We start from the raw sequence: 25271 nt of genomic DNA, 5'->3' as shown, positions 1-25271 counted from the left end.
ACTCCTCTTTGCAGATCTTCTCCAAGTCATTAAGGTTTCGAGGCTGACGTTTGGCAACTCGAACCTTCAGCTCCCTCCACAGATTTTCTATGGGATTAAGGTCTGGAGACTGGCTAGGCCACTCCAGGACCTTAATGTGCTTCTTATTGAGCCACTCCTTTGTTGCCTTGGCCATGTGTTTTGGGTCATTGTCATGCTGGAATACCCATCCACGACCCATTTTCAATGCCCTGGCTGAGGGAAGGAGGTTCTCACCCAAGATTTGACGGTACATGGCCCCGTCCATTGTCCCTTTGATGCAGTGAAGTTGTCCTGTCCCCTTAGCAGAAAAACACCCCCAGAGCATAATGTTTCCACCTCCATGTTTGACGGTGGGGATGGTGTTCTTGGGGTCATAGGCAGCATTCCTCCTACTCCAAACACGGCGAGTTGAGTTGATGCCAAAGAGCTCCATTTTGGTCTCATCTGACCACAACACTTTCACCCTGTTCTCCTCTGAATCATTCAGATGTTCATTGGCAAACTTCAGACGGGCATGTATATGTGCTTTCTTGAGCAGGGGGACCTTGCGAGCGCTGCAGGATTTCAGTCCTTCACGGCGTAGTGTGTTACCAATTGTTTTCTTGGTGACTATGGTCCCAACTGCCTTGAGATCATTGACAAGATCCTCCCGTGTAGTTCTGGGCTGATTCCTCACCGTTCTCATGATCATTGCAACTCCACGAGGTGAGATCTTGCATGGAGCCCCAGGCTGAGGGAGATTTACAGTTATTTTGTGTTTCTTCCATTTGCAAATAATCGCACCAACTGTTGTCATCTTCTCACCAAGCTGCTTGGCGCTGGTCTTGTAGCCCAATCCAGCCTTGTGTAGGTCTACAATCTTGTCCCTGACATCCTTGGAGAGCTTTTTGGTCTTGGCCATGGTGGAGAGTTTGGAATCTGATTGATTGATTGCTTCTGTGGACAGGTGTCTTTTATACAGGTAACAAGCTGAGATTAGGAGCACTCCCTTTAAGAGTGTGCTCCTAATCTCAGCTCCTTACCTGTATAAAAGATACCTGGGAGCCAGAAATCTTTCTGATTGAGAGGGGGTCAAATACTTATTTCCCTCATTAAAGTGCAAATCAATTTATAACATTTTTTACATGTGCTTTTCTGGATTTTGTTGTTGTTATTCTGTCTATCACTGTTCAAATAAACCTACCATTAAAATTATAGACTGATAATTTCTTTGTCAGTGGGCAAACGTACAAAATCAGCAGGGAATCAAATACTTTTTTCCCTCACTGTAAATATATGGTTTCTATAGAAGACTTGGAGAATGTAAATATGGAGTTGTGGCCAAATATATTATATGGTATTGAAAAAGCTTACAGGATAAATGGCTCCTGCCTCTAGAAGTTGCAATTACTCTTTCATGGTTCTCTAATCTAGCTGTGAATGAGAGAAAGGGTTGGGTGTGTGCGCTTGCTTGCTTTTTAGTGTGTGTGTCTGTCTGAGTGGCAAGGCCCAGTCAGCTGAGAGGGCTTAACAGGAGACAGGACCAGGCAGACAGGTACACGCTCGCAGGCAGGCATTATGACTGATTGCCTCACCCCTATAATGGCTGGTTTCCCCCTTCACTTCCTCTTTCTAGGAAGGGTCGGAGAGTAGGTGAAGGGTAGAACAGTAGGTGAAAGGTCAAATGCTATGTTATAGCAGAGAAGAACACTCAGACCTTTTCTCAATTGGAGTTCCTTGATTCCTCCCGTCCTTTCCTCCATCCTCTCCTCGCCTCTTTTGGAAAAAGGTCAAAGGTAATTGAGGAGACAAGGCGAGGAGAGGAAACATGGAAACAAATGACTCTCCTTGTGTCATCAGGTGTTTACATGCAGTGACTTCGGAAAGTATTCAGACCCCTTGACTTTTTTCACATTTTGTTATAACCTTATTCTAAAATGGATTAAATAAATAAAAAATCTCAGCAATCTACATATAATACCCCATAATGACAAAGCAAAAACAGGTTTTTATAAATTTCTGCTAATTTATTAAAAATTAAAAACAAAAATACCTTATTTACATAAGTATTCAGACTCTTTGCTATGAGACTTGAAATTGAGCTCAGGTGCATCCTGTTTCCATTGATCATCCTTGAGATGTTTGTACAACTTGATTGGAGTCCACCTGTGGTAAATTCAATTGATTGAACATGATTTGGAAAGACACACACCTGTCTATATAAGGTCCCACAGTTGACAGTGTTTGTCAGAGCAAAAACCAAGCCATGAGGTCTAGGAATTGTCTGTAGAGCTCCGAGACAGGATTGTGAGAAGGCACAGATCTGGGGAAGGGTACCAAAAATGTCTGCAGCATTGAAGTTCCCCAAGAACACAGTGGCCTCCATCATTCTTAAATGGAAGAAGTTTGGAACCACCAAGACTCTTCCTAGAGCTGGCCGCCCGGCCAAACTGAGCAATCGGGGGAGAAGGGCCTTGGTCAGGGAGGTGACCAAGAACCCGATGGTCACTCTGACAGAGCTCTAGAGTTCCTCTCTGGAGATGGGAGAACCTCCCAGAAGGACAACCATCTCTACAGCACTCCACCAATCAGGCCTTTATGGTAGAGTGGCCAGAAGGAAGCCACTCCTCAGTAAAAGGCACATGACAGCCCGCTTGGAGTTTGCCAAAAGGCACCTAAAGACTCTCAGACCATGAGAAACAAGATTCCCTGGTCTGATTAAACCAAGATTGAACTCTTTGGCCTGAATGCCAAGTGTCACGTCTGGAGGAAACCTGGCACCATCCCTACGGTGAAGCATGGTGGTGGCAGCATCATGCTGTGGGGATGTTTTTCAGCGGCAGGGACTGGGAGACTAGTCAGGATCGAAGGAAAGATGAACGGAGAAAAGTACAGAGAGATCCTTGATGAAAACCTGCTCCAGAGCGCTCAGGACCTCAGACTGGGGCAAAGGTTCACCTTCCAACAAGACAACGACCCTAAGCACACAGCCAAGACAACGCAGGAGTAGGCGGGACAAGTCTCTGAATGTCCTTGAGTGGCCCAGCCAGAGCCCGGACTTGAACCCAATCGAACATCTCTGGAGAGACCTGAAAATAGCTGTGCAGCAACGCTCCCCATCCAACCTGACAGAGCTTGATAGGATCTCCAGAGAAGAATGGGAGAAACTCCCCAAATACAGGTGTGCCAAGCTTGTAGCGTCATACCCAAGAAGACTCAAGGCTGTAATCGCTGTCAAAGATGCTTCAACAAAGTACTGAGTAAAGGGTCTGAATACTTATATAAATGTGAAATTTCAGTTTAATTGTTTATAAATTTGCTAAACTTTATAAAAACCTGTTTTTGCTTTGTCATTATGGGGTATTGTGTGTAGATTGATGAGAATAAATATATATTTAATAAATGTTATAATAAGGCTGTAACGTAACAAAATGTGGAAAAAGTCAAGGGGTCTGAATACTTTCCGAATGCACTGTAGATGGAATCGCAAAATACATAAAATGTTGTAAAATAATTTTTAACTAGTTGTGGCAGACCATTTTATAGACAAAAGGATAAATAAGTAGTGTATCATTTTAAAATGTGTGCATGCTTTTCCCCTCCGAGAAAACACTAGCTGTTTCAAAGGGGGTGTGGCTGATTTCAATGTTCTTCGACGGTAGGATACACATGAGAACCCTCCGCCAGAGGAGGCAATCGAGGAGACGAGCAAACTCCTTCGTTCACCTATTAACAGATTGACACTCTCCAACATATGGCGACCACTTATCCGTTTCCGGGTCACAGATGAGAGCTATTTGTAAGTCGCTCTGGATAAGAGCGTCTGCTAAATGACGTAAATGTAAATGTAAATGTAAATGAGAGGAGGACGGAGGAGTTGAGGAGAGGACAGTCTTTTACCCAATTGAGAAAAGGCTGAGACACAGACACACACACACAGAGAGAGAGACACTGTTTGTCTGTTGATGGTTGCCCGTGATCTAATTGGTCTTTTGGTGTTGAACTCAGTTGTTCCCCTGTTTGCTTCTACAGTAAATGTGGGACTCTTCCTCCAGAAAGCTGCTTCTTCAGCCTCATCTGCAGCACTGGATCCTTCATGGGTGAGTTTCTCTCTACTGTCTACATACATGAACTCATCTGGGTTGTCAGAGTTAATCAATTAACTAAAGTTAACTTTTTGTAATATTTATTTATTTTCGCAATGAATCGCATTGTCTGAAATACGCTGAAAACATCCTAAATACATCATCTATACAGCTAAAAACAACAATGCAATGTCACAACAAGTTGACTTTGAGGTTAAATAAAAGTGTTCTTTATCAATATACCTGATTTTGCTGACTGTTACTTTGGACAAAATCAAGATGTCAATATTCTTGTACTTCTTTTTGTATAATCTTAAATTACAGGTCAATTTGAGAAAATTCTGAATTTGCGATTAATCATGATTAGTCACAGCAAATCCTGTGATAAACTCGATAAAATGTCGGAATCGTTTGACAGCCCTAGCACTCATACATCTATGCACGTGTCGTGCCCTGTGTGTGTCAGCAGTTTGAGTCTAACCACTCCAGACAATGATTCCCAGCTGTGGCTGAGCCCACTCCATTGATGCAGAGCCCTAGGCATGCATGTGTCTGTGTGTGCGCGTGTGTTATCCACTGTGGCTGGGTGGGCCAGGGCGGGCAGCCGGACGCAATGCCAAGCATAAGAGAGCCGTCCCAGCTCTGCTTTGTGTGTATGTGACTGTGTGTGTGTGTGTGTTCATAGTTTGTGTGAGTTTCCGTGTCCCTACCCTACTCTCAGGGGAGAGGAGGCCTGATGATGACCACTGCTATTTAAGGTCTGCTGGTTGGCTGTAGCAGCTTTAAAGCCAGACTCATTAACTTTTTTTTTCTGGTTTAATATATCTCGAAATGTATTTTGCCATTTGGGTCAGACCGTATACCACGGGTATGACAACAGTTATTTTTACTGCTCTAATTACAGTGGTAACCAGTTTATAATAGCAATAAGGCACCTCAGGGGTTTGTGATACGCCTAAGAACAGCCCTTAGCCGTGATATATTGGCCATATACCACACCCCCTCGGGCCTTATTGCTTAAATATATGATCAAACAAACAGATCGATCCACACACGCATTGCTTGCAAATGTGCATAGCCTACCGGTGGGTGATTAGCCTACAGCTAAATAAACATTCATGCACTTACTTGCAAACTTTGCTGGATTTTTAAAAATATTTTTTAAATATTATACAGTGATGATTTTGTGTTTGCCCACTGACAAAGACATGATCAGTCTATCATTTTAATGGTAGGTTTATTTGAACAGTGAGAGACAGAATAACAACAAATAAATCCAGAAAAACGCATGTCAGAAATGTTATAAATTAATTTGCATTTTAATGAGGGAAATAAGTATTTGACCCCTCTGCAAAAAATGATTTAGTACTTTGTGGCAAAACCCTTGTTGGCAATCACAGAGGTCAGACGTTTCTTGTAGTTGGCCACCAGGTTTGCACACATCTCAGGAGGGATTTTGTCTCACTCCTCTTTGCAGATCTTCTCCAAGTCATTAAGGTTTCGAGGCTGACGTTTGGCCTTCAGCTCCCTCCACAGATTTTCTATGGGATTAAGGTCTGGAGACTGGCTAGGCCACTCCAGGACCTTAATGTGCTTCTTATTGAGCCACTCCTTTGTTGCCTTGGCCATGTGTTTTGGGTCATTGTCATGCTGGAATACCCATCCACGACCCATTTTCAATGCCCTGGCTGAGGGAAGGAGGTTCTCACCCAAGATTTGACGGTACATGGCCCCGTCCATTGTCCCTTTGATGCGGTGAAGTTGTCCTGTCCCCTTAGCAGAAAAACACCCCCAAAGCCACCTCCATGTTTGACGGTGGGGATGGTGTTCTTGGGGTCATAGGCAGCATTCCTCCTCCTCCAAACACGGCGAGTTGAGTTGATGCCAAAGAGCTAAATTTTGGTCTCATCTGGCCACAACACTTTCACCCAGTTCTCCTCTGAATCATTCAGATGTTCATTGGCAAACTTCAGACGGGCCTGTATATGTGCTTTCTTGAGCAGGGGGACCTTGCGGGCGCTGCAGGATTTCAGTCCTTCATGGCGTAGTGTGTTACCAATTGTTTTCTTGGTGACTATGGTCCCAGCTGCCTTGAGATCATTGACAAGATCCTCCCGTGTAGTTCTGGGCTGATTCCTCACTGTTCTCATGATCATTGCAACTCCACGAGGTGAGATCTTGCATGGAGCCCCAGGCCGAGGGAGATTGACAGTTATTTTGTGTTTCTTCCATTTGCGAATAATCACACTAACTGTTGTCACCTTCTCACCAAGCTGCTTGGCGCTGGTCTTGTAGCCCATTCCAGCCTTGTGTAGGTCTACAATCTTGTCCCTGACATCCTTGGAGAGCTCTTTGGTCTTGGCCATGGTGGAGAGTTTGGAATCTGATTGATTGATTGCTTCTGTGGACAGGTGTCTTTTATACAGGTAACAAACTGAGATTAGGAGCACTCCCTTTAAGAGTGTGCTCCTAATCTCAGCTCGTTACCTGTATAAAAAACACCTGGGAGCCAGAAATCTTTCTGATTGAGAGGGGGTCAAATACTTATTTCCCTCATTTAAAATGCAAATCAATTTATAACATTTTTGACATGCGTTTTTCTGGATTTTGTTGTTGTTATTCAGTCTCTCACTGTTCAAATAAACCTACCATTACAATTATAGAATGATAATTTCTTTGTCAGTGGGCAAACGTACAAAATCAGCAGGGGATCAAATACTTTTTTCCCTCACTGTATATAATTTTTAATTTTTTTAGGGGGTAGATCAGCTTTAATATTGCAGATAGATTGTAACTTCCATCAATGTAATTGTCTGCATCACTTCCAATCCCCCATATGTTTTTTTCTTCTCGCAAATATACATATATATATATACACACACACACACACACACACACACACACACACACACACACACACACACACACACACACACACACACACACACATATATACACATACATATACACATACATACAGTGGGGAAAAAAAGTATTTAGTCAGCCACCAATTGTGCAAGTTCTCCCACTTAAAATGATGAGAGAGGCCTGTAATTTTCATCATAGGTACACGTCAACTATGACAGACAAAATGAGAAAAAAAATCCTGAAAATCACATTGTAGGATTTTTTATGAATTTATTTGTAAATTATGGTGGAAAATAAGTATTTGGTCAATAACAAAAGTTTCTCAATACTGTGTTATATACCCTTTGTTGGCAATGACACAGGTAAAACGTTTTCTGTAAGTCTTCACAAGGTTTTCACACACTGTTGCTGGTATTTTGGCCCATTCCTCCATGCAGATCTCCTCTAGAGCAGTGATGTTTTGGGGCTGTCGCTGGGCAACACGGACTTTCAACTCCCTCCAAAGATTTTCTATGGGGTTGAGATCTGGAGACTGGCTAGGCCACTCCAGGACCTTGAAATGCTTATTACGAAGCCACTCCTTCGTTGCCCGGGTGGTGTGTTTGGGATCATTGTCATGCTGAAAGACCCAGGCACGTTTCATCTTCAATGCCCTTGCTGATGGAAGGAGGTTTTCACTCAAAATCTCACGATACATGGCCCCATTCATTCTTTCCTTTACACGGATCAGTCGTCCTGGTCCCTTTGCAGAAAAACAGCCCCAAAGCATGATGTTTCCACCCCCATGCTTCACAGTAGGTATGGTGTTCTTTGGATGCAACTCAGCATTCTTTGTCCTCCAAACACGGCGAGTTGAGTTTTTACCAAAAAGTTATATTTTGGTTTCATCTGACCATATGACATTCTCCCAATCCTCTTCTGGATCATCCAAATGCACTCTAGCAAACTTCAGACGGGCCTGGACATGTACTGGCTTAAGCAGGGGGACACGTCTGGCACTGCAGGATTTCAGTCCCTGGCGGCGTAGTGTGTTGCTGATGGTAGGCTTTGTTACTTTGGTCCCAGCTCTCTGCGGGTCATTCACTAGGTCCCCCTGTGTGGTTCTGGGATTTTTGCTCACCATTCTTGTGATCATTTTGACCCCACGAGGTGAGATCTTGCGTGGAGCCCCAGATCGAGGGAGATTATCAGTGGTCTTGTATGTCTTCCATTTCCTAATAATTGCTCCCAGAGTTGATTTCTTCAAACCAAGCTGCTTACCTATTGCAGATTCAGTCTTCCCAGCCTGGTGCAGGTCTACAATTTTGTTTCTGGTGTCCTTTGACAGCTCTTTGGTCTTGGCCATAGTGGAGTTTGGAGTGTGACTGTTTGAGGTTGTGGACAGGTGTCTTTTATACTGATAACAAGTTCAAAAAGGTGCCATTAATACAGGTAACGAGTGGAGGACAGAGGAGCCTCTTAAAGAAGAAGTTACAGGTCTGTGAGAGCCAGAAATCTTGCTTGTTTGTAGGTGACCAAATACTTATTTTCCACCATAATTTGCAAATAAATTCATAAAAAATCTTACAATGTGATTTTCTGGAATTTTCTTCTCATTTTGTCTGTCATAGTTGACGTGAACCTATGATGAAAATTACAGGCCTCTCTCATCTTTTTAAGTGGGAGAACTTGCACAATTGGTGGCTGACTAAATACTTTTTTTCCCCACTGTATACATTTCCTTTTTTTAAATATATTTCCCTTTATTACATTCCAACCCCACCACCCCTTCCCTAATTGGAGTAAACTAGTGAACAACAATGCTTAGGCCTCTACTTCCAGCTTATACATACTATCTACATTGTATTTGCTGGAGTTACTAGCTGGCTGGTTGTTTTCCTCTTGGACGTTGAGTTTACTATTGCAGTCTTTTGATGGCAAATGTATTTTATAATTCAACCCTATAGTTGCTGAGGGTCGACTTTTCCAGGCAAGTGTTTGCACTGCAAGAGATCAAGCAGATAATGGCTTTACCGTTGCACCGCAGTAGGAGACCTATATTGTTGAACTTGACTATGTAAAATAGAATGACATTTTACTGCACTAACGTTCATAGCTGACTCCACTTGTAAATTTGAATTGTTATAATGCAGTAGAGTAGCCTACATGCTTTTTGTAGGCGACAAGAAAAGGAGAACACCAGCTGTCTGATACTGACTGATAGAAGGGTGGCTGGCCCAGCGGCTGCTTGAGAACTCTCATAACGAGAACGTTATGACTGGCCTGGGTTTGTTTATATTATGTCTTGCCTGGGTTTGTTGACATTATGTCTTGCCTGGGTTTGTTTACATTATATCTTGCCTGGGTTTGTTGACATTATGTCTTGCCTGGGTTTGTTGACATTATGTCTTGCCTGGGTTTGTTGACATTATGTCTTGCCTGGGTTTGTTGACATTATGTCTTGCCTGGGTTTGTTGACATTATGTCTTGCCTGGGTTTGTTGACATTATGTCTTGCCTGGGTTTGTTGACATTATGTCTTGCCTGGGTTTGTTTTGTCGCCCGACAGTTTGGTATTTCACCATCACAAATAACGTAAATGAGACTTACTGAGTTTAAAGGGATAGTTCACCCAAAGGGTTTAGTTTCCCTGGCACTGTTTCCACATGCTAATGTTTTAGCATTTGTTTCACAAATCCAATTCTAGTCATGGGACCAATATTAGCATTTTTCACACATCATGTTAATCTATTAATGACTCTGTGGAGCTTCACAATCAATTCTAGATACTTTTGGATGATTTGAACATGATGTGCAAAAAATGCTAATATTGATAATGTGGAAAAAGTGCCAGGGAATCTAAACCAAAGCATGGATTGCTGCCATACCTTGTCCATAGTCTACTTACAGGGTAAGAAAACCAATGTGCCATTTTTGTAATTTGGGTGAACTATCCCTTTAAACATTACATATTTTAGTGCAGGACTGCGACCCAAATGACACACTATTCCCTACAGTGCACTATTCAGAGGGCGCTGGTTAAAAGTAGTGTACTATGTAGGAAATAGGGTGCCGTTAGGGACGTAGCCCAGGACATTTGTCCCTCCTGGAGCCTCAATAAGAGCTTTCCCTCACTTAACTTAGCTCTGACTTGACCCCACAGAGAACACAGATAGCTTAACTTAGCTCTGACTTGACCCCACAGAGAACACAGATAGCTTAACTTAGCTCTGACTTGACCCCACAGAGAACACAGATAGCTTAACTTAGCTCTGACTTGACCCCACAGAGAACACAGATAGCCAATCCCTCCATATTGGGTAGAAAACAGGGAGGGGGGTCGTAATGAATAGAAGAAACATTAGCTTTGGTTTCGATCGAAGCTTCAGGGAGCTGCGACTTTAGGGTGTGTAGCAGCTGACTTTGTAGAGCATGCATCGTTCCATTTGATTTCAATCCCTTTTTGACTGCACCCCTTTTGATTTGAACCAAACTTCCCATACATATTTGCCCATGGAAGAAGTGGTCAGAAAGTGACTTTCTGGACCTGAATGCCAAAACATTCAGGAGATAGAAGTGCCCAAAGTTGACCCATTTTGCATACCCCACCATACCACGAGACATCCATGTCTTCATCACTGGAAGATATAAACTGTTGAGTTTGATATAATTTAAAAGCTTACGAAAGGGTTTTCAAACGATTTGATAATTTCATGAAAAAAATGTCATCATCTGAGGTGTTTGTGTTGTGCCCGCCATCGGTTGAGACGCAGCATACTCTCGAATACAGGGTGGGTCTGGCTCAAAGCCATGGCTCAGTTTCCCCCTCTCCTTCCTGAGTTCAGAGAGAATCAGAGCAACCCGGCGAGTAGTGGGGACAGCGGGGTAGGGGATGGAACAGGAACAGGCACATGATGTTCTGTGGTAGGGGCACGTTTACTTTAATTTGGTATTAGCTGTTGGAAATGTCCATAGCCATGTTCTTCATTGCAAGGCCAGGGTCGTGTTCATTAGGGCACCCATTGCAAACATAACAAAACGTTTTGCAATGGAAAATGAAAACAAGCTTTTCTTATTGGAGTTCAGGTAGTCCCTCCCTGTTTCAGTCCAGTTTTCTTCCAGCTAGTGAACCTTGTTCAGAGGTGCTACAGTATGTCCTTCCATGGTAACATGGAGGTCACTGCAGATGCTTACTCATCAATTGCTTTAGTTAGTACACATCCTGAGTTTGCATTTGAATCTATTATGGGATGACAGGGATGACCGGTATTCTCAGAGGAGAAGGATACTGTTGCTATGGTCAACAACACTGAGTGTACTGCCAGAGAAGTTTAGCCGTTTTAGGGGGAAATTTATATTTTGTTATCAAACTTCAACATGTTTCAGCATTAAAAGCCTACAGTAGGGTCGAGCACTATTGAAGGCTTCAATATGGAAACTGTTGTTTTTAAGTAAAAACACAGCTGGACCTTATTGACCAGGACCGCTAGCTAGGCAACCAGCCAGTGCACAGACCAGACAGACACTGTAATTGAATGCAGTAAACGCCAATTAGCTTTCTTTCTCCTCTCAAAGTGTTCTCTGTTGAATAGAAACCAGAACACAGAGAGAGAAATAAGGTATAATTTCCTTTTCCTACAAGACAAGGCCGTTTGTTTTTCCATGCTCGTAACTTACCTCACTTCTCTGAAATGACTTGGGCGCACTGAACACACACACACACACATAATGAAACCCCATTTTATTTTCTTCTTACCACTGTCCGTGTGTCTTCAGCTTAATGCCTTGCGGCAGGGGAACTCTAGCTAGCTGCTTTTGTTGGTCTGTTCTTTCACAACGTCACTCTGCCCCTAGGCGCATGTTTACTGCCAGAATTCCTTATTTCCCATAGTGTATGTTTAAGTTATTGTCAGAACTGTGGTGCCTTTGTCTTCTCTGTCTCTTTGTCCTGACTGTGTCCCCTGTAGTGATGCTAGGCAGGGTTGGCAGCGTTGGCACGGCAATCACCATACCAACACCTGTCTGGGTTGAGCAACAATGGTATTACGACCCACCATTGAGGAAACCCTACCCTAAGGAGCCTGTGGTGGAGGCCCTACGTCAACACAGTACTAGTCCCTCCCTCCTTGGAACGGGCCCCTGTTCATTAGGGATTAAACAGAATTAAAAAAACTGAAACAGGGAGGCATTATGTGGACTTGTGAAATTAGAAACATTTTTGTTTTCCGTTGCAAAACATTTAAAAAAGTTTTCTGTTGCATGACCTTATGAACATGACCCGGGCATCTCGGCTTGAGGTCAAGACACTAGTTCTCTACCCACCTCCCACTCTCCCCTCCCTCCCTCCCTCTCACTCTCCCCCTCCCTCCCACTCTCCCCTCCCTCCCACTCTCCCCTCCCTCCCTCCCACTCTCCCCTCCCTCCCTCCCTCCCACTCTCTTCCCTCTTCTTCCCCCTCCCTTCCCTAGTATTCAGTCACCTTGTGAATTTCCTGGAAACCACTGAAAAGCTCTCTCTCTTTCTCTCTCTCCCCACAGTGATGGTGATAGTATTCCTACGTTATGCCCATGTGATAGAGAAGTATCAGAACTGTGTGTTGAACACAGCGGGCCTGTCCACCGGCTGGATCTGTGCTGCAGGACTTATCATGATCGGCAACTTCCAGGTACGTACGTTCAGCAACGCAACAACTGTTCCACAATCACCGTTTTCATGGCTGTTTCACAACAGTTTCATGCAGCACCGCATCATAGTCCAGTAGATAAGCTCCAAATGATACAGTATTGTTCACTTTGGTATAGAAGCATGAAAATTGGCACACATTTTTTTGCCATAAAGAGATGCTTCATCCAGAATCCAGTTTTCCCAACAAGTGTTGTGTAGGTCTCACGGTATGCATCAGGAGAAATGTGTTAGGGAAAGACTTGGCTTGGCATCATCTTGTATTTTCAGGGAAAACTCAGTGCCCCCAACCACCTCATATCCCGCCACACCTCCATTTGTCCGCTGCTCCTAATCCTTCACTCTCCTCATCTGCCCCCCCCCCCCTCTACCTCTACCTCTCCTCCGCTGCCCCAACCCTTCTCTATTCTCTCCTCCTCTCCTCCCTCTCTCTCCTCTCCTTCCTCTGCTGGTGCCACTGCATTCCAGACCTGCTTCATGTTGTAGTTATGGACCACTCACATATGGGAACACACACACACACAGACAGACACCAATACACACACACATTATTAGGGTAGTTAACGCAGCGCCCCACCTTCATTCCTGCCCTGTGGTTGTTGGTTGTTCAGGACTGAGTTTCTGCAAGTTGAAATATTTGGAACTTTGGCACCGTGCCTGGACTTGGAGCTGTGTGTGTGTGCGCATGTGCGGGTGACTTGGGGCATCAATTTGGGGTACTATAGGAGGGTTGCCGTAGAGACTAGTGGAGGGGGGGAGGGGGAATGGTTCTTACAAACATGCAGTACATTAGGCCTTTGCCTGCAATCAATTATGTCTGAATGACTTCCTCTTTCCTTCTCTCTGTCTATCCCTACTCTCTACTAGGCTTGTAAAATTCTGCAAATATTCATAAAATTCCCAGGTATTTCAGAGAACGACGATTCCTAGACCGAGGATTACCTACCCGCTTTTTCCCTCCTGATTTCAGGAATCCTCCACCAGGATTTCTGAAAAAAAAAAAATATTTTGCAACTCTACTGCCTACTCTCTGGGTGTTCTGGGCTCCAGGTGGTGTGTTTGTGGAAGGAAGTGGTGTGTGTACAGGCTGTTTCTACCCTGAATGCCAGACATGGACTCTTTATAACAAAATTGGAGAGGAGAGGTGTAAAGCTGACACCTTCACTACTCCCCTGATTCTCCTTAAGGCGTCTGCATACTATGTTCTGTTTGCTCCTAGCAGAACTCGACTAGGCGAAGTGAACGTTTGTGACTCGCATACTCAAGGAAAAAGCGGCAATAATACTGTTTGTCCCACCTTGAGACGCCGTAGCCAGTGTACACCTCCTCAAAATAGTCATTAATTTAGATGTTTTTGCAGAGGAGGTCTTAGGCGCGCATTTTACGTCTTTCTGTGTTCCCTCTAACAAATCTGGTGGCTCAGCGAAAATACAGGAAGTTGTGTACTGTATGTCTGAGCTTTCTGTCCAGCTTAGTTTATATTCCCACTGCACCCTCTCCTTCCTTGCAATGTACACCTACTAAATACACTAGAGGGATATTAGAAAAGGTGCAGAATTTGAAGATAATATTAATAATAATAACTTTATTTGTAATAGCGCTTTTCAATACAAGTAACACAGTGTTTCACATCATAACATAATAAAATAAAAGTACTTACAAAGAAACAAAGACAAAAGGATAATTAATGAGAAGCATCCCAAATGTCTTTGTCAAACAAACTGAAACTTCATCTTATCAAAGCAAAAGCTTCAAATTCCTAACTAAGAATTAGTCATCATGCCATGTCTTTATATGACTCAAGGTGTTCATGAGCGAGCTTCCTGACAGGGGGAGGTTGTAAGACAGGGTTGTGTGTTGAGAGAGTGAGGCACCATGTTTAGTGACCAATAGACTGACAAAGTAGAGCCCCGGGGCAGGATAACCCTTGCTCAAGAAAATATTTTTCACCTAGTCGGCTTGGGATTCAAACCAGTGACCTTTCGTTACTGGCCCAACGCTCTTTACAGCTAGGCTACCTGCTGGCCAACATATTTTCTTTTCTCAGGGAAAGGAGTCTTCTGATGGTGTTTTAGTTGAATGGTTTTAGTTTAACGGTTTTCTTCAGTATTAGGACCCCTACTCCGCTGAAGCTGTTGATAGGGCCTCTCATTCAGCCTCACACCTCTAGCCCCACCAGAGGAGGCTGGTGAGAGGAGCTATAGGAGGATGGGCTCATTGTAATAGTTGGAGTGGAATCAATGGAACGGTATCAAACACATCTAACATATGGAAACCACATGTTTGACACATTCTATTTATTCCATTCCAGTCATTACAATGAGCCTGTCCTCCTATAGCTTCTCCCACCAGCCTCCTCTGAACCACACCTCTCGGAGGCCAGTTTAACACAGTCCCTTGCTTAAGTGTGGGCTCTGACAGGGGTAGGGTTAAAGGGGTCAGCATGCTTCAGTTCGGCTAGGCGAGCCAAACTAGTGTGCTCGCATATGGCAATAGTACTGTTTGTCCATTTTTGAGATGCCATAGCCAAATAGTCTGAATTAATCTAAAATAATTTAACTCAAGAAATCTGCCATTCATTTTGACGTTTTTGCAGAGGAGATCTTAGTCGCGCAATTGTACATCTAACTAATATTTCTAAATAAAACAATGTGCATGAAAACGAGTCGTCTCTCGTTGAACAACAACAAACACTATATTGAAAAATCCCTACAGTTGACCAATCACCAAAGAAGGGGCGTAGACTTCGGCTACTGAAATTCGGTTTGCCACAGGAAGATTTTTTGTGTGCACGAACAACCGAAAAAACCCTTGCCGAAGACCGAAACGAACAAAAACGTCACAAAATGTCGCCATAATATGTGCACGAACTGTTTCGGATGGGAAGCATGCGGACGCCTTTAGCCTCTTTGGTGTGTGTGTCAAAGCGAAAGTAACAGCAGGGACTCCCTTTCCTATCCCTTTCTCCCTCTATCCCTCCTATCCTCTGGGGCCTGTCTGCCAGCAGTACGTTGTGGAAAACCGAGGGGAAATTTTATTACGGGGGAGGGAAGTGAGTCATCACGGCATGTGTGTTTGTAACAGCCAGGAAAGCACTGTGTGCACACGTGTCACAGACCCCATCTGTACCCAATCAGAGCCAGTCTCTGGAACTTTCTGTATTCAATCACCAATCAGAGCCAGTCTCCACTGCGGTGGTGTTGGATGACATATCATCTCAATTCAATTCTATAAAACTTAATTCATCCAACAAATTAGCTACGCAAAACAATGCAAATATAGATATGTTATACATGTATAGCTACATAAATACATATAGACATACCATATTTAACAATCACATTAGTAGACCAATTTGAAGCAGGGAAAATATAATAGGCAGTGATTGCAGCTGGCACAGTAGCACTAACCTAAGATGAGAGCCTCACAGAGTGATAGAGAGAGCATCAGAAACAACACCATCAGTATTAGGCTATAATAAGACCATTAGAACATCATGTTGTGTTATGCAAGACTGTGGCAGGGCAGGGCTCTTTGACTCAGATCCTTTTAGACAGGAGAGGACCTGAATAGATGGCCCCAGACACACACACACACACACACACACCAGGGGTGGATTTGAATAGTACATTTCTTCGGGTGTTCCCTCTGTGGCCGCTGGCCGGGAGAGAGACCACAGGAAAGCAGGAGAGGGGAGAAAGAAGGGAGAGAGACCACAGGAAAGCAGGAGAGGGGAGAAAGAAGGGAGATAGACCACAGGAAAGCAGGAGAGGGGAGAAAGAAGGGAGAGAGACCACAGGAAAGCAGGAGAGGGGAGAAAGAAGGGAGAGAGACCACAGGAAAGCAGGAGAGGGGAGAAAGAAGGGAGAGAGACCACGGGAAAGCAGGAGAGGGGAGAAAGAAGGGAGAGAGACCACGGGAAAGCAGGAGAGGGGAGAAAGAAGGGAGAGAGACCACAGGAAAGCAGGAGAGGGGAGAAAGAAGGGAGAGAGACCACAGGAAAGCAGGAGAGGGGAGAAAGAAGGGAGAGAGACCACAGGAAAGCAGGAGAGGGGAGAAAGAAGGGAGAGAGACCACAGGAAAGCAGGAGAGGGGAGAAAGAAGGGAGAGAGACCACAGGAAAGCAGGAGAGGGGAGAAAGAAGGGAGAGAGACCACAGGAAAGCAGGAGAGGGGAGAAAGAAGGGAGAGAGACCACAGGAAAGCAGGAGAGGGGAGAAAGAAGGGAGAGAGACCACAGGAAAGCAGGAGAGGGGAGAAAGAAGGGAGAGAGACCACAGGAAAGCAGGAGAGGGGAGAAAGAAGGGAGAGAGACCACAGGAAAGCAGGAGAGGGGAGAAAGAAGGGAGAGAGACTACAGGAAAGCAGGAGAGGGGAGAAAGAAGGGAGAGAGACCACAGGAAAGCAGGAGAGGGGAGAAAGAAGGGAGGGAGACCACAGGAAAGCAGGAGAGGGGAGAAAGAAGGGAGAGAGACCACAGGAAAGCAGGAGAGGGGAGAAATAAGGGAGAGAGACCACAGGAAAGCAGGAGAGGGGAGAAAGAAGGGAGAGAGACCACAGGAAAGCAGGAGAGGGGAGAAAGAAGGGTGGGAGACCACAGGAAAGCAGGAGAGGGGAGAAAGAAGGGAGAGAGACCACAGGAAAGCAGGAGAGGGGAGAAAGAAGGGAGAGGAGAGGAGAGGGGAGAAAGAAGGGAGAGAGGGAGAGGAGAGGGGAGAAAGAAGGGAGAGAGGGGGAGGAGAGGGGAGAAAGAAGGGAGAGAGGGAGAGGAGAGGGGAGAAAGAAGGGAGAGAGGGGGAGGAGAGGGGAGAAAGAAGGGAGAGAGGGGGAGGAGAGGGGAGAAAGAAGGGAGAGAGGGGGAGGAGAGGGGAGAAAGAAGGGAGAGAGACCACAGGAAAGCAGGAGAGGGGAGAAAAAAGGGAGAGAGACCACAGGAAAGCAGGAGAGGGGAGAAAGAAGGGAGAGAGGGAGAGGAGAGGGGAGAAAGAAGGGAGAGAGGGAGAGGAGAGGGGAGAAAGGAGGGGGAGGAGAGGGGAGAAAGAAGGGAGAGAGGGAGAGGAGAGGGGAGAAAGAAAGGGGAGAGGAGAGGGGAGAGGAGAGGGGAGAAAGAAGGGAGAGAGGGGGAGGAGAGGGGAGAAAGAAGGGAGAGAGGGGGAGGAGAGGGGAGAAAGAAGGGAGAGGAGAGGGGAGAAAGAAGGGAGAGAGGGAGAGGAGAGGGGAGAAAGAAGGGAGAGAGACCACAGGAAAGCAGGAGAGGGGAGAAAGAAGGGAGAGAGACCACAGGAAAGCAGGAGAGGGGAGAAAGAAGGGAGAGAGACCACGGGAAAGCAGGAGAGGGGAGAAAGAAGGGAGAGAGACCACAGGAAAGCAGGAGAGGGGAGAAAGAAGGGAGAGAGACCACGGGAAAGCAGGAGAGGGGAGAAATAAGGGAGAGAGACCACAGGAAAGCAGGAGAGGGGAGAAAGAAGGGAGAGAGACCACAGGAAAGCAGGAGAGGGGAGAAAGAAGGGAGAGAGACCACAGGAAAGTAGGAGAGGGGAGAAAGAAGGGAGAGAGACCACAGGAAAGCAGGAGAGGGGAGAAAGAAGGGAGAGAGACCACAGGAAAGCAGGAGAGGGGAGAAAGAAGGGAGAGGAGAGGAGTGGGGAGAAAGAAGGGAGAGAGGGAGAGGAGAGGGGAGAAAGAAGGGAGAGAGGGGGAGGAGAGGGGAGAAAGAAGGGAGAGGAGAGGGGAGAAAGAAGGGAGAGAGGGGGAGGAGAGGGGAGAAAGAAGGGAGAGAGGGGGAGGAGAGGGGAGAAAGAAGGGAGAGAGGGGGAGGAGAGGGGAGAAAGAAGGGAGAGAGACCACAGGAAAGCAGGAGAGGGTTAGAAAAAAGGGAGAGATACCACAGGAAAGCAGGAGAGGGGAGAAAGAAGGGAGAGAGGGAGAGGAGAGGGGAGAAAGAAGGGAGAGAGGGAGAGGAGAGGGGAGAAAGGAGGGGGAGGAGAGGGGAGAAAGAAGGGAGAGAGGGAGAGGAGAGGGGAGAAAGAAGGGGGAGAGGAGAGGGGAGAGGAGAGGGGAGAAAGAAGGGAGAGAGGGGGAGGAGAGGGGAGAAAGAAGGGAGAGAGGGGGAGGAGAGGGGAGAAAGAAGGGAGAGGAGAGGGGAGAAAGAAGGGAGAGAGGGAGAGGAGAGGGGAGAAAGAAGGGAGAGAGGGAGAGGAGAGATGAGGGGATGTGACAGGCAGGCGGGCGGAGGTGTGAAAGGCATGACTGGTAGTCAGTCTGCTTCTCTCCCCTAGAGACAACTGAAGGTTCTCTGGGCCACACACACACACCTCTCTTTATACCTATTTCACCATTCCACCACTCCCAGTTCTGAATGATCCTTCCTACCTTCTCTTTCTAAGCCTGTTATTCACTCTCTCACAATTAACCCTCTCTCTTTTCTACGCGCTGCATTCTCCTCTTGGTCCTCTATTCCGTCCCTTACATGACCTCTGAACTGCTTGTCCCTCTCACCTAATCTCCCCTACCTCAAGCTACAGTCTGTTTCAGTCCATAAAGCATCATTAGCAACATAATAAATACAGGATATTACCAGGACACACTTTCAAGAGTTACTTTGTTATGGTTATAAGCATGTGCGTGTGTGGGGCAGGCAGGTAGCCAGCCTAGCGGTTAAGAGCGTTGGGCCAGTAACCAAAAGGTCACTGGTTCGAATCCCGACCCGACTAGGTGAAAAATCTGCCGATGTGCCTTTGAGCAAGGCACTTAACCCTAATTGCTCCTGTAAGTTGCTCTGGATAAGAGTGTCTGCTAAATGACTCAAATGTAAATGTCAGTGTGCTACACAGCCTCTTCACCCTGCCTCCGACAGTTAGATTGATGACATCCTAGCATTTGCTGCCTGCCAAAGTCAACTACAGACTTTGGCAGGCGGGCAGCATTCGAACATATGGCTAGCTAAAGGGGTTTACATTGGAAAGACTGGCAGAAAGGCAGTACTTTCCTCTCCTCAGCTCTACTGGTGTGTGACCGGAATGGGAAGGTGTTGGACCAGAAGCAATAGGATTTACCTTATGGACACTGCTAACGGGGAGAGGGATGAGAGGTGTGACTCCACTGCAAGCTGTCTATATCTGTAACACTGCTATGTGTAATATGTCAACAGTAATTATATACTGTAGCTGTCATCTCTGGCCGTTTTGTCTTTGATTTTATAGGAAGAGCCATAGAGATACACTACCGGTCAAAAGTTTTAGAACACTTACTCATTCCAGGGTTTTTCTTTATTTTTACTATTTTCTACATTGTAGAATAATAGTGAAAATATCAAAACTATGAAATAACACATATGGAGAGATGTAGTAACCAAAAAAGTGTTAAACAAAACAAACTATATTTTATATTTGAGATTCTTCAAATAGCCACCCTTTGCATTTATGACAGCTTTGCACACTCTTGGCATACTAGTTGCTAAAGGTGACTTGACACACAAGTACATGTCATTCATTCATTCTGTGTCGGTCCCTTTGGTCTGGTCAGTACCCTGTATTGTTTTAAAGCTCCTTTGTGTGCTGTTCTGTTATCAGGTCCGATCGGACTGTCTGGTGCCACTGAGGCCTGTGTGTGTGGTCACATGCTCCTATGTGTATTGTGTGTTTGAGCCTGGCAGCGTAATCAGATTCAGGAGGGACAAGGAGGCGTTATACTGTACTGTACCGCTGTATTGAGGAGGTGTTATACTGTACTGTACCACTGTACTGAGGAGGCGTTATACTGTACTGTACCGCTGTACTGAGGAGGTGTTATACTGTACTGTACCGCTGGACTGAGGAGGTGTTATACTGTACTGTACCGCTGGACTGAGGAGGTGTTATACTGTACCTCTGTACTGAGGAGGTGTTATACTGTACTGTACCACTGTACTAAGGAGGCGTTATAGTGTACTGTACCACTGTACTGAGGAGGTGTTATACTGTACTGTACCGCTGGACTGAGGAGGTGTTATACTGTACTGTACCACTGTACTGAGGAGGTGTTATACTGTACTGTACCACTGTACTGAGGAGGCGTTATACTGTACTGTACCGCTGTACTGAGGAGGTGTTATACTGTACTGTACCGCTGGACTGAGGAGGTGTTATACTGTACTGTACCTCTGTACTGAGGAGGTGTTATACTGTACTGTACCATTGTACTGAGGAGGCGTTATAGTGTACTGTACCACTGTACTGAGGAGGTGTTATACTGTACTGTACCGCTGGACTGAGGAGGTGTTATACTGTACTGTACCGCTGGACTGAGGAGGTGTTATACTGTACTGTACCGCTGGACTGAGGAGGTGTTATACTGTACTGTACCGCTGGACTGAGGAGGTGTTATACTGTACTGTACCGCTGGACTGAGGAGGTGTTATACTGTACTGTACCGCTGTACTGAGGAGGCGTTATACTGTACTGTACCGCTGTACTGAGGAGGTGTTATACTGTACTGTACCGCTGTACTGAGGAGGCGTTATACTGTACTGTACCGCTGTACTGAGGAGGTGTTATACTGTACTGTACCACTGTACTGAGGAGGTGTTATACTGTACCGCTGTACTGAGGAGGCGTTATACTGTACTGTACCGCTGGACTGAGGAGGTGTTATACTGTACTGTACCGCTGTACTGAGGAGGTGTTATACTGTACTGTACCACTGTACTGAGGAGGTGTTATACTGTACCGCTGGACTGAGGAGGTGTTATACTGTACTGTACCACTGTACTGAGGAGGCGTTATACTGTACTGTACCGCTGTACTGAGGAGGTGTTATACTGTACTGTACCACTGTACTGAGGAGGTGTTATACTGTACCGCTGTACTGAGGAGGTGTTATACTGTAGTGTACCACTGTACTGAGGAGGTGTTATACTGTACTGTACCGCTGGACTGAGGAGGTGTTATACTGTACTGTACCGCTGGACTGAGGAGGTGTTATACTGTACTGTACCGCTGTACTGAGGAGGTGTTATACTGTACTGTACCGCTGTACTGAGGAGGCGTTATACTGTACTGTACCGCTGTACTGAGGAGGTGTTATACTGTACCGCTGTACTGAGGAGGTGTTATACTGTACTGTACCGCTGTACTGAGGAGGCGTTATACTGTACTGTACCGCTGTACTGAGGAGGTGTTATACTGTACCGCTGGACTGAGGAGGTGTTATACTGTACTGTACCACTGTACTGAGGAGGTGTTATACTGTACTGTACCGCTGTACTGAGGAGGTGTTATACTGTACCACTGTACTGAGGTGTTATACTGTACTGTACCGCTGTACTGAGGAGGTGTTATACTGTACTGTACCGCTGTACTGAGGAGGTGTTATACTGTACCACTGTACTGAGGTGTTATACTGTACTGTACCGCTGTACTGAGGAGGTGTTATACTGTACTGTACCGCTGTACTGAGGAGGTGTTATACTGTACCACTGTACTGAGGTGTTATACTGTACTGTACCGCTGTACTGAGGAGGTGTTATACTGTACTGTACCGCTGTACTGAGGAGGTGTTATACTGTACTGTACCGCTGTACTGAGGAGGTGTTATACTGTACTGTACCGCTGTACTGAGGAGGTGTTATACTGTACCACTGTACTGAGGTGTTATACTGTACTGTACCGCTGTACTGAGGAGGTGTTATACTGTACTGTACCGCTGTACTGAGGAGGTGTTATACTGTACTGTACCGCTGTACTGAGGAGGTGTTATACTGTACTGTACCGCTGTACTGAGGAGGCGTTATACTGTACTGTACCGCTGTACTGAGGAGGTGTTATACTGTACTGTACCACTGTACTGAGGAGGTGTTATACTGTACCGCTGTACTGAGGAGGCGTTATACTGTACTGTACCGCTGTACTGAGGAGGTGTTATACTGTACTGTACCACTGTACTGAGGAGGTGTTATACTGTACCGCTGGACTGAGGAGGTGTTATACTGTACTGTACCACTGTACTGAGGAGGCGTTATACTGTACTGTACCGCTGTACTGAGGAGGTGTTATACTGTACTGTACCGCTGGACTGAGGAGGTGTTATACTGTACCACTGTACTGAGGTGTTATACTGTACTGTACCGCTGTACTGAGGTGTTATACTGTACCGCTGTACTGAGGAGGCGTTATACTGTACCACTGTACTGAGGAGGTGTTATACTGTACTGTACCGCTGTACTGAGGAGGTGTTATACTGTACCGCTGTACTGAGGAGGTGTTATACTGTACTGTACTGCTGTACTGAGGAGGTGTTATACTGTACCGCTGTACTGAGGAGGTGTTATACTGTACTGTACCGCTGTACTGAGGAGGTGTTATACTGTACTGTACCGCTGTACTGAGGAGGTGTTATACTGTACTGTTCCACTGTACTGAGGAGGTGTTATACTGTACTGTACCGCTGTACTGAGGAGGTGTTATACTGTACCGCTGTACTGAGGAGGTGTTATACTGTACCACTGTACTGAGGAGGTGTTATACTGTACCGCTGTACTGAGGAGGTGTTATACTGTACTGTACCGCTGTACTGAGGAGGTGTTATACTGTACTGTACCGCTGTATTGAGGAGGTGTTATACTGTACTGTACCGCTGGACTGAGGAGGTGTTATACTGTACCTCTGTACTGAGGAGGTGTTATACTGTACTGTACCGCTGGACTGAGGAGGTGTTATACTGTACTGTACCGCTGTACTGAGGAGGTGTTATACTGTACTGTTCCACTGTACTGAGGAGGTGTTATACTGTACTGTACCGCTGTACTGAGGAGGTGTTATACTGTACTGTACCGCTGTACTGAGGTGTTATACTGTACTGTACCGCTGTACTGAGGAGGTGTTATACTGTACTGTACCACTGTACTGAGGAGGTGTTATACTGTACCACTGTACTGAGGAGGTGTTATACTGTACTGTACCGCTGGACTGAGGAGGTGTTATACTGTACTGTACCGCTGTATTGAGGAGGTGTTATACTGTACTGTACCTCTGTACTGAGGAGGTGTTATACTGTACTGTACCGCTGTATTGAGGAGGTGTTATACTGTACTGTACCGCTGGACTGAGGAGGTGTTATACTGTACTGTACCGCTGGACTGAGGAGGTGTTATACTGTACTGTACCGCTGTATTGAGGAGGTGTTATACTGTACTGTACCACTGTACTGAGGAGGTGTTATACTGTACTGTACCGCTGTATTGAGGAGGTGTTATACTGTACTGTACCGCTGGACTGAGGAGGTGTTATACTGTACTGTACCGCTGTATTGAGGAGGTGTTATACTGTACTGTACCACTGTACTGAGGAGGTGTTATACTGTACCGCTGTACTGAGGAGGTGTTATACTGTACTGTACCACTGTACTGAGGAGGTGTTATACTGTACTGTACCACTGTACTGAGGAGGTGTTATACTGTACTGTACCGCTGTACTGAGGAGGTGTTATACTGTACTGTACCGCTGTATTGAGGAGGTGTTATACTGTACTGTACCTCTGTACTGAGGAGGTGTTATACTGTACTGTACCACTGTACTGAGGAGGTGTTATACTGTACCGCTGTACTGAGGAGGTGTTATACTGTACTGTACCGCTGGACTGAGGAGGCGTTATACTGTACTGTACCGCTGTACTGAGGAGGTGTTATACTGTACTGTACCGCTGGACTGAGGAGGTGTTATACTGTACCACTGGACTGAGGAGGTGTTATACTGTACTGTACCGCTGTACTGAGGAGGTGTTATACTGTACCGCTGTACTGAGGAGGTGTTATACTGTACTGTACCGCTGGACTGAGGAGGTGTTATACTGTACTGTACCACTGTACTGAGGAGGTGTTATACTGTACCACTGTACTGAGGAGGTGTTATACTGTACTGTACCGCTGGACTGAGGAGGTGTTATACTGTACTGTACCGCTGTACTGAGGAGGTGTTATACTGTACTGTACCGCTGTACTGAGGAGGTGTTATACTGTACTGTACCGCTGTACTGAGGAGGTGTTATACTGTACCGCTGTACTGAGGAGGTGTTATACTGTACCGCTGTACTGAGGAGGTGTTATACTGTACTGTACCGCTGTACTGAGGAGGTGTTATACTGTACTGTACCGCTGTACTGAGGAGGTGTTATACTGTACTGTACCACTGTACTGAGGAGGTGTTATACTGTACCGCTGTACTGAGGAGGTGTTATACTGTACTGTACCTCTGGCCTCTTCCTCACCTCTCTCTCTCTCGCTCCTCTTGCTTTCCTTCTTTCTTTCTCTCACGCTCTCTCTACAGTATCTCCTCTCTTTCTCTCTCTGATTCTGTCTTGCTCTCTTTCTCTCTGCCCCCCCCCCCCCCCCTCTCTCTCTCTCTCTCTCTCTCTCTCTCAATTCCATTTTCAATTTCAATTTAAGGGGTTTATTGGCAATGGGAAATAAACAATAAAAAAATGTGGCCACATGCGCCGAATACAACAGGTGCAGACATTACAGTGAAATGCTTACTTACAGCCCTTAACCAACAGTGCATTTATTTTTAACAAAAAAGTAAAAATAAAACAACAACAAAAAAAGTGTTGAGAAAAAAAAGAGCAGAAGTAAAATAAAATAACAGTAGGGAGGCTATATATACAGGGGGGTACCGGTGCAGAGTCAA

General features: G+C 45.6%; 1 protein-coding gene and 1 long non-coding RNA gene across 2 annotated transcripts in view; both read left to right on the top strand.

Moving 5' to 3' along the window:
• Window positions 1-25271, top strand: part of LOC311110952 (transmembrane protein 150A-like) — a 49490-nt gene that overhangs the window by 16099 nt on the left and 8120 nt on the right. Inside the window, exons 5-6 of the mRNA XM_084153599.1 lie at window positions 4033-4100; window positions 12469-12596. Of these exons, the coding sequence (XP_084009725.1) occupies window positions 4033-4100; window positions 12469-12596 (196 nt within the window). The remainder of the gene's footprint in view (window positions 1-4032; window positions 4101-12468; window positions 12597-25271) is intronic.
• Window positions 21018-22450, top strand: LOC311110955. The gene is made up of 4 exons (XR_014610742.1): window positions 21018-21139; window positions 21237-21435; window positions 21795-21862; window positions 22409-22450. It is a non-coding gene; the product is annotated as an uncharacterized lncRNA (long non-coding RNA).

Source organism: Coregonus lavaretus (assembly GCF_964263955.1).
Source record: "Coregonus lavaretus genome assembly, chromosome: 36".
NCBI classification, from domain to species: Eukaryota; Metazoa; Chordata; class Actinopteri; order Salmoniformes; family Salmonidae; genus Coregonus; species Coregonus lavaretus.
Note: the sequence above shows the minus strand (reverse complement) of the source record. Positions and strands in the feature narration are given on the sequence as shown.